This window comes from Neltuma alba, unplaced genomic scaffold (genome assembly GCF_004799145.2).
Source record: "Neltuma alba isolate B1F8T4 unplaced genomic scaffold, ASM479914v2 tig00011022_pilon, whole genome shotgun sequence".
Classification (NCBI taxonomy): Eukaryota; Viridiplantae; Streptophyta; class Magnoliopsida; order Fabales; family Fabaceae; genus Neltuma; species Neltuma alba.
The window spans coordinates 418,126-434,675 of record NW_021635775.1 but is presented as its reverse complement, the minus strand read 5'-3'; the positions used below and the strand labels follow the sequence as shown (position 1 = coordinate 434,675).

The 16,550-nt window shown below is 32.0% G+C and overlaps 1 protein-coding gene across 1 annotated transcript; it reads right to left on the bottom strand.

The window, feature by feature from the left end:
• Positions 1-1,870: 1,870 nt before the first annotated feature.
• Positions 1,871-3,179, bottom strand: LOC114760778 (heavy metal-associated isoprenylated plant protein 27-like). Its single transcript, XM_028950061.1, has 2 exons — positions 3,092-3,179; positions 1,871-2,257 (listed from the first exon to the last, which is right to left on the bottom strand). The coding sequence occupies exons 1-2, from the start codon at positions 3,176-3,178 to the stop codon at positions 1,871-1,873; spliced, it is 474 nt and encodes a 157-aa protein (XP_028805894.1). The 5' UTR covers position 3,179.
• Between the last annotated feature and the right edge of the window lie 13,371 nt (positions 3,180-16,550).

The following is a 16,550-nucleotide window of genomic DNA, read 5'->3' as shown; positions in this document are numbered from 1 at the left end:
CAAAAAATATGAATTTGCTATTAAATAAACCTTTCAAGATGATAATAACTACATTACCATTGTAATACAATAACAATATTGAAATTCCTTCTTAGATATTTTTACAAACACCTGTGTGCATGAATATTCAAACAAGTTTAACAAATTTCTTAGGATTCAAATCTATTACCCAATCAATGTACACAAGTTTAAAACTTTATAAATGCAATTCTAGATTTACCAACAATTTACACAAACCCACATTCCATTTACAGCACACATAGAATAACAAATTTCTTGATCTTACCCTATTCAGTAGAGCTATCGAAGAAGGAGGAATGCATAATGGACTGGGAGAGGGAGAGTGCAAAATGCACGCAGGTAACTGTAGCTTCAATAGCAAGCTCCTTTGTTTGGTAGAGTCATCGACTTAGAGAGGGAAGAACGCATGATGAACTGGGAGAGGGATAGGGCAGAACGCACGATGGACTGAAAGAGTGCAAGACTCGCAAAAAATGAAGAGGAAGAATGCATGACGGATTGGAGACGCAGCTCCTGCAAGCTTCGCAGTCCCAGCAAGCATTGTGGCCGCAAGGGGAGCAATGGGCGCTGGTCAGAAGAGGTGATGTGAAAAACAACGACGAAAGGGAGGGATGTTTTTGCGATGAGCTAATCAACTTAAGCTATCATGGAATTTTTTTTAAAAAATTTTAGCCCCTTCTCATTTGTTTTATTAATAACAAACAAGAAGGGGAAGTTCTCGTCTGTTTCACTAATGTTCTCGTCTGTTTCACTAATGATAGACGAGAACTCTTGTCTATTATTAGTAAAACAGACGAGAAGTTGGATGTACTCGTCTGTTTTACCCAACAAACGAGAACATCCAAGCTATTCTTGTTTGTTTTGACAAAACAAACAAGAATACTCACTTTTTCTCCTCTGTTTTCATAAACAAACATGAATGAGGGAAGTAAAAAGTATATTTTCTTGTAGCGCCTTCAGTGGCTTCCTCTGAATTTTGCTAGTCATTTAGACTAAACGGCTTCCTTTCAATGAATGCATTTTTTGTGACCCTTTATTTTAAGCCTGCTGGCCTTTTTATTTCATTATTTGTTGCATAACTTAAGAGGATGACCACTAATTAATCAATGTTGTGCATTATATATCTTTGCAGTATTAAAATTTATATCTTCATGACCATATATATACATGCTACTAGTTAGGTTTTAAGGAGGCAAAAATAAAAGAAAGAAAAGAATAATTAAAATAAAAAAGAAAGAAAGAAGGGGGGAAAGAAAACAACTATTTGTTAGATAAAGCTCACTCACATCTTTACGCTCCAAGTTAGTATACATTAATCATATCCATCCATTCTATTTATTTTTGAGAAATTTATCGATCCACACCATGTATATTACAACTCTCAAAGATTATATTTCTTGATTTTAAAATGTACATATATGTAATTGGTGGTAGAGAATTGGAATTACTGCAAGCTTATGGCAGAGTAATTAAACAAGTTAGCTAAATGAAAAATAACCCCTACACTAGTGAGTTAAGTGAATGAGTTTCTTTACACGTAATTAATGATTCAGATTAAATGCTTAGTTTTTAAGTTGTGCTTATTTGAATTTTCACAGTTTCATGGTTAATTCAGTTGTCTTCCTTTTTTTCACTTATTTATATTTTCAAGATTTTTTTTTTTTGTCATTAATATAGAAGTTTAAGTGTGAGGAAAGTTCAGTTGGACATTTCAAGGAGCATAAAAGTGAAGTATTAGAGCTCTTTTGCCCTAGATTCATATGATTTACTTGTTATAAAACTTTCTGTAATTACATTCATTTTTGAGGATTTTATAATAATTTTTTTAAAAAAAAAGAAAAGAACAAAATTACATGATCGAGCAAGAATTGGGGTTCTCGTCGCTAAGGGCCGTGGTGTATTTGACATCAAATGAGCTGGCACGTGCGAGAGCGGAAGCTTCTGGATCCTGGAAGACGTTTCGCACGTATCCTGGCGGAGCCTTCTTATCATATGCCTCAGGTGCGTAGGGACGAGGAACGACGTCGTAGGCGACGTATGGCCAAAACTCAGCCTTCTTTCCGGTTCGATGCCTCACGCGCTCTAATACTTTGTTGGGGTCCACGTACCCAGTCACAGTGAGCTTGCTTTGCTTGGGGTCCACCTCTACTTCCGTCACCCCCTTCATTCCTTCCACTGACTTCTTCACTCTTCTCTCGCACCCTTCACAGTCCATCTTCACTTTTATCTCCACCGCCTGATTATTAATTGGTTGATCAATGAACCTTATGCATAATATATAACAAAATATATATAACTATATAAATAATTTATTCCCTAATTTTGATGGTATATTTTAATACTCCATTTGATTCTGAGGCTTGCTTTGAATTGAGGGGGAAATAACAAAAGAAATAGAGGGGGAGAAAATACTAAAAAAACAAAATCTTAGAAGATAGTAAAATTTTTACTATTTTTTTGGGATTTTTTTCTTACTTATATTCTTTTTTCCCCTATTTTTCCTCTTATCCAAATTAAAGGTAATGTAAGAGTTGCTAGATGATTTTTTTTTTAATCTTGAATTTAAAACTTCAGCATAAAATGCATATATTAAATGAGTTTTTATCGAAGAAGTATTTTCTCCTGTAAATAATTACAACAGATACTTTAAGCAACTAACATACATTTTAGCAAATAAGTAATTTAACTGTTTTTTAATACCTTTAAAATTGAGTTCATTGAAAGATATAAATTTTATATTTTCTCACAATTATTAGCCTAATTTCATTTGCTAAAAGTTCATTTAATCATTTTGGATTTATAAAACTGAGTCTTCTTGCGTAACATAAGCATGCTCGAGGGCATGTGGTTTTTATGATTAAAAAGATTATTAAGATTTAAAAACTATAAAAAAAATTAAAGATTTATTAAATCAATGCTGCCCAACTTGATAATACTACCCCTCTACCCCTACTCCAGCATTCCTTAATACAAAATTTAATTTACACTACAAAATAAATTTTATAAAAAAAAAAGGTAATTATACTTATTTATAATAATAACATGCGTAGACAAACCGATTTCACAATACCTGAAGTTGCTTGCGTTTCTTGAACTTGTTCTTATGGTGCCTGTGACAAGCAGCGCAAAAGTCGGAAATGGCATCCAAAGCTCCCATTTCTAAACTGATCGGAGACCCTCAAACAGCTAAACGACGGTCGTTGGAAATCAAAATCATCAAAGCGCATCGATCTGGTGAAACGACCGAATAAAGTGGAGAGCGTCGTCGTCGATTGCAGCCAGACGGGCGTTCGAAATAGAAAACTTGAGACCATTGGGGAGTTAAAGGTACACTCTTATTGGTAATATATAAAGAAGATTAATTAAAGGTTTGATTGGCTAGCTAGAAGATTCTACCATCTTGTGGAGGTGTGTATAGCAAGGGGACGACACAGTGAAAGTATCGAGTCTTCTGCCCTTTTGGAAAGTGCATATTTCATATCAGGGTGAAAAAGTAAAAATTAAATAAATAAATAAAAATACTATGGGCTTGTTTGTTTTTGTTCTTTATTTTCTTGTTCTCAAACAATTTTATAAAATTGTTTTTAGAACAAGTTTTGAAAACCACACTTGACTGTGATAGTTTTCGTTTGTAATAATAAATGGTGGATAGTAGGTGAGAAAAAAATTTTTTTTAAAACTTTCAAAACAAAAAATAAAAACACAAAAACAAAAAAACATATTAAAGTTGTTTTGGTTTTTTGGTTTTTAAAAACATATTACTGTTTTTTGTTTTTTAAAACAATCAACTAAAAGCAACTTACAAACAAGTTTTTTTGTTTTTCTATTTTTAAAAACAAAAATTGTTTTCAAAACAAGAAACCAAACAAACCCTTAAATAATCCAAAAGAGTGTGTGTATATGTGTGTGTGAGAGACTACAAAAATGGTCCAAATTTTTGGATTTGTCATTACTCAATTTGTATGATCCTTGTTGTCCCAACCAAAAAAAAAAAAGCCTTATAGAATAAGGGGGTGTTTGGAAGCACCTAAAAGTGTTTCTCAGAAGCATTTTTTTGTAAAACGAGACAAATTCCTCCTTATATATCTCGCATACCGTAAAAACACTTTTAAAACCATAATTTGGTTTCCATCTAAACACCCCTAAATATGAAAGTTTTCTCGCAACACCTCGCTGTCTTCTTCTCTCCCTTCCCCGTCCTTCGCCCTCCATGAAGCGGACCCACAGTCATGCCATCTTAACAAGAGTATTTTGGTTATGGTATATTAATTTATGTTGAATTATTTATATAAAATATATTTACAGAATGTCAATCATTCCAAATGGACTTATTGCAATCACTTTTGCATTACATTCCATTCCTAATTATTAAGTTGATTTACATTTCTATTGATTCCACAAAACAAATAGGCCATAGATAAGTCATTGCAACAAGCTTTTGGCGTAGTGCAATAGTTAAAATATTAAAGCCTAATGTATAAATAGTCAGTATATATAGTTTTATTTTTAAATGTAGGGTTAAGATTCAATTTTGTCATAGAAGTTTTTGCACAAGAACTGTGGGTATTCGAAACATTTTTGAAATTTAATGTTGTTTTGAAAGCGTCAAAATAAGGACTACGTAGCCTTACTCTAACAGTAGTCATTGATTGTATCTATCACACATTTTTAACGGCCTTTCATATGCCTTTTTTTTTATTTGATATTTAACTTGGACCGCATTATTCTTTTATTTTTTAAACTCTTTTTGTGATAATTAATTTTTCTTTTCAATTTTTATTTTATTTTATTAATGTAATCATTCAAATCCTCATAAAATTATTCTTGTACTTTATTTATTGTTTTATCTATTTAGTACAAATTATCTTTTATTAGTCTCTTGAGTAATTAATCATACTTTAAATAAGTCATGGCTGCTCATTTTCAAGATCTCATAGAATAGTGACTTTTCTTACTTAGCTTTTCTAGCTTCCCTTAGGGGATGTCGTTTTGTCTTTAATGATCTGTTTGGCAAGAGGAAAAATGAAGTGTAAGGGAGACAAATCTTAATGAGTTTAATTTAAAGAAAGTGAGATTATAAAATTGGGTGAAGGTGCAAAACTATTTCAAGAACTTTTATTTAAAGTGTGCTCACTGCTATAAGCTTTTCGGAAGCGTAAAAATATTCATGAACTTGTAAAATAAGAACAAACTTATAAAATAAGAAAAAAAAAATGACACATAAGTTAAATTTGTCTAACTATTGTTACTTTTTGTGTTGGGGATCACACTAATGTTGTCAAAATACAAAATGCTTCTAACTTAAAAAAATAATAATAATAACAACAACATAGGATAATGATGAAAAGAATTTAATTATACTCCGCCAAACACTATATACTTTTTGAAAGATACAAAAGTACACATAAACATGAAAATAAAAAATTAATTCTCAATTTTGGCCAAAAAAACATTATTAAATTTTATGGTACTATTATAATAAAATTAATAATTTTAGGGTGAATAGATACATTTAGTCTTCTAATTTTATTACATCGAGATTTGATTAAGTTCTTTAAATTTACTAAGTATATTCTTAGTCCCATAATGTTAATACCATTAATTTCATTTAAAAATCATATGACCTAAACAGCTTATAATGACAAATTCTAAAATAAAAAAAAATAACAACTTCTGGGATTTATTTTGTAATTATTTTTTTAGGATCATATTGTAATTCTCTCAAATTTTATGGGTATTTTTACACATTTACCTTTTTCAAGTTAGGAGTACTTTTTTACTTTTAAGGTCCAGTTGTAAAAAGCAAAGGATGTTAGGCAAATTTAAAGGATGTGTTATTTTTATTCTGATTTTACAAGTTCATGAGTATTTTTGCACCTCCAAAAAGTTTATAGTGATTAACACATTTTAGATAAAAGTTTATGTATATTTTTACATCTTTACCCTATAAAATTTTAATAAAAACAAAATATGAAATAAAAGAGTAAAAAAATGAATTAAAAAGTTTATTTAGGAACACGTTAAGACATACTAGCCTCCGACTCAAACATTGATTCCCCACCTTTTAAGTATTGCTGGCCCCGCTCCTATTGGCGGGGAAGCGGGAGTGCGCAATAATTACATATGACCAATGTGTGTGTGTGTGAACCTAAAGAGAACCGGAGAACTTAAGGCTTGGGTCCAAACTTAAGTTGGCGGAACGAACAATATATATAACTTCTTATTTTGTTAGATGGGTGAAGAGATTTTAATGAAGATTAATTTAGAAATAAATAAATAACCTATAAATGTTGAATAAAAATATAAAATAAAATAATATTAGAAAATATATAAAATAAAAGAATAAAAATTAATTAAAAGTTTCCAATTTTTTTAAAAAAATTTCAAATCAAACTCATTAAAATCTTTATCTCTGCCCCTTCAATCGAATACATTAGTGTTCCAAGGAGAAGAATTAAATGTACGTGTGGGAGCAAGCATGCTTCTGCACTACAACATGTGATGATAATAACAACAAATCCTCACTCCATTCTTGACTTTAGAAGTTTTTGGAGAATTACAATCAAATCTCATGATAGAAAAAAATTACAAGACAAATCTCAGAAATTGTTTTTCTCCACTGTAGGACTTGTCATTACAGCTGTTCATGTTATTACTGGGACCTTTTAGTAATTATTTCTTTTCTGTAGGACTTGATTGTAATCCTCCCTTTCATCTTTGTATTTACAAATCAATTTATAAAATTTAGACATGAAGCCCCGCATTAGGTGGTTTTCCCTTCAGTCTCTGGTCCAAAAAAAAAATTTATACATGAAGCAATTAATATTGTCTTTTTAATATTTTTCTTGGCATGAATATTATTAATTATTTATAGTGAAATATGAATTGGAAGAGATAAGCAAGACTAGGTTAAATCTCATTATATATAATTATAAATATTATTTTCTTAAATTAAGTAATTTTAAGAACATCAATTAATTTTAACTAATTATACATCTGAGTCTATGTGAATTAATTAAATATTACTTATAATTAAGAATGAAGGGAATATAAGATTGACCCCAATTCAAGTAAGTATGATCACTATAGAAATCAATAGCTTGTTGATTATGATACAGTCTTCAGTCGTACTTCCTTTGTCCATAAATATAAATCCTAATTTTTATCGTCCTTTTTGTCATTAAGTAAATCATCATAATATAGAATATTCCTAAGTAGAATTAATACTTGTCCTCAAAAACAAAAAAACCTTACATATGTTTGGGTATTATTAATACTTGTTTCCAAAAAATATATCGTGATTTTAATTATAAATAGAGGGGGGAAACAAAATAGAAAAACCAATTTTTATTATATAGAGCAAAACTTAGGTCAAGTTGTCGGCATTTATTAATTAGGTCAAATATCCTAATTATACTGGTTATTTTTGTGTTAGTTGTTAAAATGGGTATGTGTACCTGTAAATTAACCTAAAAATATTTATAAATTTTTATATAAGCTCTTATATTGTTAATTAGAATTTGTACATTTTCATATGCACACTTGTTATTTTGTTATTATTAGTTATTAAAATTCGTAAATGCATTTATAAATTCACCTATAAAATATGAATACTTGTCATTTAGTTAGTTAGTCGTTAAAATACGTCTATGTACACTTATCAATAAATTTGATTTAATGAATATAAGGAGTTTCACCTCAATTTTGTCATAATATAACAGACTCTAGGTAGCTCCTTAATATGGGTTGCGTTTGGTTCAAACACCACCAGTGCAAATATTGCCTAGCATCCAAAGGGTCAAGCACATGCAAATTGTTATCATTCGACCTATTTTCTCATACTTGTGTCTCATTTAGTTACGCGTTGCTGTCAATCAATTTGCAAGCAATGACAAACATGTTGATGGCACACCAGAAGACAATTATGGACGGAAAAACACATTTGTTTAGAGTCAGTAATAACCCCAGTAAAAAGGGTATAATGTAGGGAAAATTCTAAATAAAGAAGCTTGAAATTATGATATTCCAATTTAAGCATCTAACATTTCAAAATTACAGAAAAAGAAGTAAACCGAAATTGAAATTTTGAAATTCAGAAAAAAATTACAAAAATGCCCTTTGATTTTTATTTTTAAAATAAGTTTAGAGCTCCTCATCGGAGCCTGACCAGCGACCAGCTATAACAGCCAGGTTTTTAACCAAGAATTTGGGGGTAGTTAATCTTGATTGTAATATGATCTTGATATGTGTTAATGGTCATTTGAGGTTAACAGAGTAAAAGAGCGTTAGCTAAAGGTTGTTTTGAGACAGTTTTGTAGGGCTTTCTATGTATTTCGCCACTGCCAATGACACATAAGAGGGGCAAAAGATGCTCTCTGTATTATTCGCCACAGCTTCATAGCAAACAACACAGAGAGGAGACCTGATCGCTTCTGTGAAGTTCACCGTGACAAACGCCCCTGAATTTCAAAATTTTTAGTTCCTCTGCGTAGTTCACCGTCGTGAAAGGTGAGGTTTGCTATAACGAGCACACAAAAATGCTAATAAAAACCAATGTTAGAAATGTGACACCTCATGTTTAAATCAATTAACTTTCCTTGCGGAAGCATTTGGAATCACTTTTGAAGGCTACAATTGATGAAAAATCAAGTTCGAAAATTTTCATTTACGGGTTACTATTCATTGTCACCTTAAAATGTGACAAACTTCAAAAATTCATAACTAATTATAGAAAACTTGAAATTGAGTGATTCCAAGTTCTACAGAAAGCTCTTTGGATAAAATTTTGAGGAAAAATAGTTTCTGAACTGATTGCCTTGAAATTCAAGCTCAATTTCCTTTGAAAAATTTACTGTTCATTTGGTCATTTTCGGATTTTACTGTATTTTTGCCTAACTTTGGAAAGGCATAACTTTCTGCTCGGTTATCGGAATCGGGCAAACTACCCCTCATTTTAAATAGAAACATCAGATCTCTTTGCTTGCCAAATCTTATGACCTAACTAACTCGTTGATAGGTCAAACTGGAGCTACAAACTCACTGCTCCAGGACTTACGTTTTATCCCTTAACATCTCTTTAATTCTTTTTATTTCTTTGGCATACATGACATGGCCTTACTCTTTCCCGTTCATGCTCATACACTTTCATTCATGCCATAAATATTATAACCAAATACATGGCATCATTGGCATCCATAACATAATTCACAAAATAGTAGAATTATACATTTATTAACAGTCTCATCCATTAACAAGAATAATTCTCCGCTTACTTCTCCTTGCTTCTCATGCCATTATTGCCCGTCATTGATTGACCTAAATGGTTGGTTAGGGAGGGGTGAGATTCGGGAGAATCTCAGTAGCAAACACTACCCATAAGCATGCAAGACATAATGCACATGCATGACATGTTATAACATTAACACATGAATGCCATGGAAAGTAAGCTAAAGCATTTCATGCTTCCATAACATATTGCCAAGGCAAAACATAACATAAACTTGCAAACATAACTTTGCAAACATTTCATCATAGCTTAGTCACATCATGGCAACACAATCACATCATGCAAGCATACATATCAAGCACACAGTATAGGTAAGTTCACTACCTTGTAACATGGCTTTCCCCTTGCTTTTCCTTTGGTTTCCTTGCCTTTCCAACCATGTGGACATTCCATCAACATCACCAAACATCCTCTTGGATGTTCCAAAGGTCCTAAAAATAGTCACATTGATCATACAATCCATTAGGACTACTAGATTACATAAAGTTCAAGACTAGCTTTCTTGAACCTCAACCCTTTCTCTTAGTCTTAGGGTTTTCTTTCCAACTTTTCTAACATAAATCTTATCATTTCCCATCCTTAAGATCCATTTCTTGTCAATTAGGACCACTTTAGATGGCCTTAGATTCAAGAATACCAAATCTGGAAATTTTGCTTCGCGGGTACTGTTCACGCAGAATTTCCAGAATTTTTGCTCAACTTTGAAAATTCATAATTAATTCTAGAAAACTCCAAATTGAGTGCTTCCAAGTCTCACTGAAAGATCCTTAAGTTAAATTTAAATGAAAAATAGTTTCAGGAACCAGTTCTACGCTGAACAGTACCGGAACTGTACGGAACTCGAAACTCTTCCAAAAGTTCAACACTGTTTCCAGATTTCAAACCCTAACTTTGAAAAATCACCATAAATCGTACACATATCCAAATGAAGTGTTCTACCTATGGATTTAAAGCTCACAGAGTGTACTTTAAGCATGCAAAATTTCAGAATCAGATACGCACAGTAACTAATCCGAAATAGGTATAAAATCAGGTGCTATAACCACCACATACCGTGTTTTAGAGTTTGATCTGGCTTGGAACCACTTGGCCTTTCTTTCTCCCTCTTCTTTCTCTCTCTAGAAACCATTTTGCAAGAGCTTCCCCATGGATTCCTTATGCTTGGACGAAATGGTAGGGAGGGGAGGGGGTATTTATAGAAAAACAGACCGAATCTGGACCGTTGATCTTAAAAATACGTGGCTCGATCTGGACCGTCCATTTTCTCTTTTGATCTTACGGTGACAAGTGTCCTATGACATCATGCTTACCTCATCATGATGACATCATGCTTACATCATCAAGCCACATGTCTTTAATCCGACCGCACACGTGCCTTGCATCCGACCGTACACGTGTCTTCCATCTAGCCGTACACGTAATATTTTCTTTTTCTCATCTAACCGTACACTTGTCACTTTTATGTCCTTTCATCATTTATGGCATTAAAATAGGGAGAAAATAAATGGAAATTCGTGCAAAAATATCTCCTTAATTATTTCTCCACCTATCAAGCCAATCTTGCACCATATCAGATACTTTTCGGGTCCTGACTTACCCTGTACCACCAGGACATGTTCTGACACTATTTTCTCATCTTAATTAAGTACATATATGGTGCCACCTTAGAGGAGCATAGATGAAAATAATTAGCTCTACTGACAGGCTACTTAACCTTACTGAGTCATGCAGTAGAGATTTCGCTATAATGGGTAGACAAAAGATTGTCTAAAATATTCCCATACTGCGTTCTGATTTTTATGCTGTCCATAAATATCTTCTGGTGACTCAGCATGATGACTCGTAGGTGTCATGATTACGCTTGATGACTCAGCATGATGACTCGTCGGTGTCATGATTACGCTTGATGACTCAGCATGCTGACTCAACATCGTCATTATGGCTTTTAGATATTTTCTTTGGTTTTGTCTCCTATTTAGGGGACAAAATTATTTAATATTTGACTGGAGCATTTTATTCAGTCCAGAGCTCCAAAAATTCATCCAAAAATATCATAAAATTTCTCCTATTCTAGAAAAAAACTGTGAATTTTCTCAGGTCATAACTCAACCTATAGCCCCACTTAAAAATCATTCTTTAAAATGCCTTTTTTGGGCACAACTGGCTTTTAAGTATTCTTAAAGCCATTTTGCTTGTCTTCTAGGGATGAGACTAATTTTATAATTTTCTACAGTCTCTTAGATCATACATTCCCATTTTACCATAATTTTCTGAGGTTTCCTTATGACTCAACAATTAAATCTACCTCTACATCTTAAATTGAGCCATAAACTTCTAAATTCCTTTTAAGTTACCTCAGGGGTATTTTCATCATCTCTCTTCACAAAAGAGTCTTAGAATATTATTTCCCATTTTCTGGGATTTTCTTAGAATTTTCTAAGTACTTTCCATTTTTACCCCTGATGGCCGTAACTTTCTGAATTTACGGTTTTACCCCTGCTTAGGCTCAACCTCATCAAAACAATCTCTTTGAGGCTTCTAACTTAACCTTTGGTCTGTATCTAGCCTCTTTTCTCTTTTTGGGCCTTTGAGACTTTACTGGAGCCTCTAACTTTGATTACCCTTTAGCCCCTTAAAACATTCACTTTGCAGTTTAGTCCCTAAAACTGCTTTAACTTTCTTTCTCATCTTTAAGACCTCTACTAAAAAGGGGTCTGGTAGCCTATCTTATTCAGGCTATTTCTAGTACTTCAGGGCCCAAAAATCGAGATGTTACAAGAAACACAAAAAAAACAAAAGGAGAAGGGAGGAGAAGCGAAAAAGCTCTGCTAGGATTTGTGGTTTTTAGTCTTGGGGAGTATTTTTGAGCTTCCAAACCTTCAAATAAGTGATTCTAACTTGTTTTTCACCTTTTTCTCTTGGATTTTCTCAGATTTGGAAGTTGAAATTTTTAGGGTTCTTGAGGATTTCTAAACTTCTGAGTTTTTGACCGAATCTTTTAGGTTCATTGGAGTTACTTGGGTTAGATAACAATTTTAATTGGTTTAGTTTTATTGGATTTTGATTCATGAGGGATTTGGAGGTTAGGGTTTGATTTTGAAAGTGGAATTTTGTTAAGATTTGGTAATGAGGTGATTAAAATGGAAATCATCTTTTCATATCTAATGCATGAGGGATCGGTAACTAGAAAGCGCAAGGTTGGGGGTGATTAGAAAGCTCCTCTTATCTTTGAGTCAAGTCTTTTGGCACTTGATTTGTGCTCCAAAACTTGCGGATTTCATCCACTATGATTATGATTGGTATAGGACATGTGGGGTGTTTTATTGATTGGGTTTTGTTAATTGAGCATAGATAAGGGTTTTAATTAGTTTACATTATTGACATGATCATTTTTCAATATCGGGTATATTGGAGGTGGAAATTCTAAGTGTGTGTGACTTGAGGATCGTTTGAATAATTGTTGTTGAGGTTGATTAAGGAATATAATGAGTTATTTAGGTGGAGGAATTAATGACTACAATACTGGATTGAGAATTTTGACTATGGGTTGGGAAGTTTGATTGTAGGATTTGTGGTGGGTTATGAGACTTGAGGTCTTTGATTTTTGTATTTAATTGTTACTTGTGTTTGACTATAATCTACATGGTAATATAAATTAGCATATGTCCTGACTCGTAAAGGGGTGCCTTGTGTTCAAGCCAAGAGTGAAGCTTGGAATTGAGGTAACTGGCATTACTTTGCTTTATACACTCACTGCGGATTGTAAGGCTTTCTAAACCCTTTCAAATTATATAGACTTACGATTAAGGCGTTTATGAAGGAAAAGTATGTAGTTTGATAGTTTATCAAATTTTGGTGAAGTAAGAAGTATTTTTTATATTATTGTATGTTTGTGTTGGTGGTTTTTTCTTGTGGTGTTTGTATTAGTGAATGTTTCAAAGTATGCCCTTTATTACAATATCGATTGTATTCCTAAGTCTGTTATGTTGTATTGATGCATATGGTTCATATGTAGAGGTTGAGACTGTATGTTAAAGATAACTACTTTTAAAGCTTGTGCAGCATGCTAACACTATGATCAAGTGTTTGGTCTCTTGTCAGGCCTTTGTAGTTCTACCTTTTTCTCAACCCGAAATTGGTACAAAACGCTTGGGTAGACACCTCTTGCATTATAATCTATTCTTGGACGATGTAGGTGCAGGAGGGGGCTTGTTGTCCTAAAGTAGGTGTAGTGACCTTTGGCAGAGTTACTCCACATGACAGGTCTGGGTCCACGTCAAAGGGATATAAGGAGGAGTGCGATGGATGGGAGGACATATATTTTTATGATGATTGTTGCATCTAAGATTGTATGTTTATAAATTAAATTGTTGTTTTATAGGGTATTATTTTACCTACTTATCATCCTATTTGTATATGTTGTGAAGTGATCTTTGAAAACTAGGACTTTATGTCTCATCCTATTAATCTTGCTATTGTAAGGAGCACCTTCCGATTGGGGTCATCCTGAAGGAAAGCAGCTAGAGGCTTAGGTATGCATAGTCTAGTAGGCCTCTTATGGCTTACGTTTGGAATGATTATGGATTTTACTATGCTAGGATCCATGTTTTATATTTGCATATCTAATTATCCTCTTCATACTTTTGGATTCATGTATTTGATGGATATTTAATTAATGGCCAGAGGCCATAGAATTTCTTATGTATGAACTTTATGGATCCACATTTATCACCTTTTAGGAAAAAATTTTATCTTCTTGATAGTTGTTATGATTTTGAGACTGTTTGAGTTGAAGCAAGAGTAAAACTTGTGCGCTAGGCTTAATTAGTCCCTACTGTTCATGTGCCCTAGGTCTTGTGGTTATTTGTATGGGTGATGGTTTGCCAGGTGATACTTGTGCCCTAATTTGTGGGGACTTTTGAATAAGTCAAATTCTTTATAATTATGGTAGTGTTTAATACTCTAGTCTAATTTTTTTTCTACCAAGGCTAACCCCTTAAACTATTTCAAAAATTTTGGTGTTAAGGAAAGGTTTTATTTCACTGGGAGGAAAGTGAGGTTAGCGGGATTTGAACCCCCAAACTAATGGTTCTCAAAATTAAAGGTAACCACTGAGCTAAGAAGCTTTACTATATGTATGCATATATATATATATATATATATATAAAAGTTAACTATTTTACTTTGGCTCCAACACATGGTAACAGTTTATATGAGAATAACAAGCATTGATTATGAAATGACAAGTTTGAATTTGGGATTGACAACACATTTTTTTCTAATGCATAACATGTGAAATAACATATAAGTCAATTAAAATGACAATAACTCATATGGGAATAACATGTCCTAAGTGTGAAATAACAAGTTTGAATTTGAGATTAACAATACATTTTTTTCTTCACATATAATGTCAAATAACATGTGAACCAATTAAAAATGAAAACAATTCATCTAAGAATAACATGTCCTGATTGTAAAACGACAACTCTGGATTTGGAATGAACTTATAAATATTTTTCAATCCATACATCTATATAACTCATTATAAGTTAAAATACTATTTCACATGCTTCATTCGTTTTCATTGTTTTTGCCCCTCTTTCATCTTTTTTTTTTTTTTCTGGGTTACATTGTTTTGCATGCTATTTATCTATATCTATATACAGATTAAGGGACTCAAGGCCCTTGTCAAAATTATATACACATCCTGATTCAAAAAATTAAAAAAGAATCCATAATAACAATCTACTTTATTTTTCTATGGCATATTAATATACTTTTACTATAAAAAAAATTAGTTTTAGACAAAGAATATTGTTGACTTCTAAAAACATGTTAACATATACCTCTATTGAGTTTTATTAAAATTATATATACATTCATAGGACTTAAGTCCCAAGACATGATGTAAGCACGTAAAACAATACAACAGTAACAAAGCCTTATCCCACTAGGTAGGGTCGGTTACATGGATCGCACGATGCCATTGAACTCTATCCAAAGCCAAATCCAAAGCATGTAAAACAATATAGCCTAAAAAAACGAAAAGATGAAAAGGACACAAAAACAATGAAGATGAGTGGAGCATGTGAAAAAATATTTTAATTTATGATAAGTTACATGAACATATAAATTAAAAAGTATTTATAAACTGATTCACATGATATGCATCAGGAAAAAATATGGTGTTAATCCCAAATCTAGACTTGTCATTTTACAATTAGTACTTGTTATTCTCAGATGAATATTTGTTACAAGTTGAAACCAAAGTAAAAGAATTAACTTATATGTATTTTTGCATTATAATATTAATAAAGCTTCTTAGCTTAGTTGTCACTCTTAGGGTGTGTTTGGTTGGAGGGGAGGGTAGGGGAGGGGAGGGGAGGGAAAATGAGCCCCTCCCCTCATTTGGTTAAAAATTTTGGAGGGAAGGGAAGCCAAAATGTCCCCTCCCCTCCCCTCATTTTACCTCCCCTCCAAATTGGGAGCTTTTAGAGGGGAGCTAAATTATTGGACCATTATACGCTTATAGTTTTTTTAATATTCCACTACTACCTATAAAATATATTATTATAATATTTATTTCAAATGAAAAATATATTATCCTAAGTAAAAAAAATTAAAAAAATATAAATTATTATAATTAAAAAATATATTATAAAAAATTATTTAAAAATAAAAATTATAAAATTATAAAATTAATTTTTTTATAAATATATTATTTATTAAATATATTTTAAAGCTGAAAAAAAGGATAGCCTAAAGAGAATAAAATTTCATTTTTCTTAGAGCATAAAATTTGTTAATTTGGTTATTTTAAATATATTATTATATTAATTAGAATAAAAACTTACTGTACCAATTTTTTAGTGCGCATGTTAACATGATAAGACTGAATTTTCATTAAATTATACTCCTCCGGTCCTAATTATAAGACCCAATTGACTTATTTGAGGAGATTAAGGAAGTAAGTTAAGTTGGTTATTTATAATAAATAAGTGTTGTCATTCCTAAAATATCCTTGCTAATTAAGTATATTGGCTAAAACTATCATTATTAGAAGGATTATCTTGGAAAAAATGCATAAATATAAGAGACAAATGGATTGGGTCTTATAATTAGGACCAAATAAAAAGTCAAATTGAGTCTTATAATAAGGACCGGAGGAGTATCATTTAAATGAAGATGTAAATTAATTTATATAATATATCAATAAAAAATATAAACTAATATGTAAGGA

Coding starts and splice junctions, on each gene's coding strand:
- LOC114760778 (XM_028950061.1), bottom strand. CDS start 3,178: ATGGGAGCTTTGGATGCCATTTCCGACTTTTGCGCTGCTTGTCACAGG. Junction 2,258..3,091: donor AGAAACGCAAGCAACTTCAG/GTATTGTGAAAT, acceptor ATTAATAATCAG/GCGGTGGAGATAAAAGTGAA.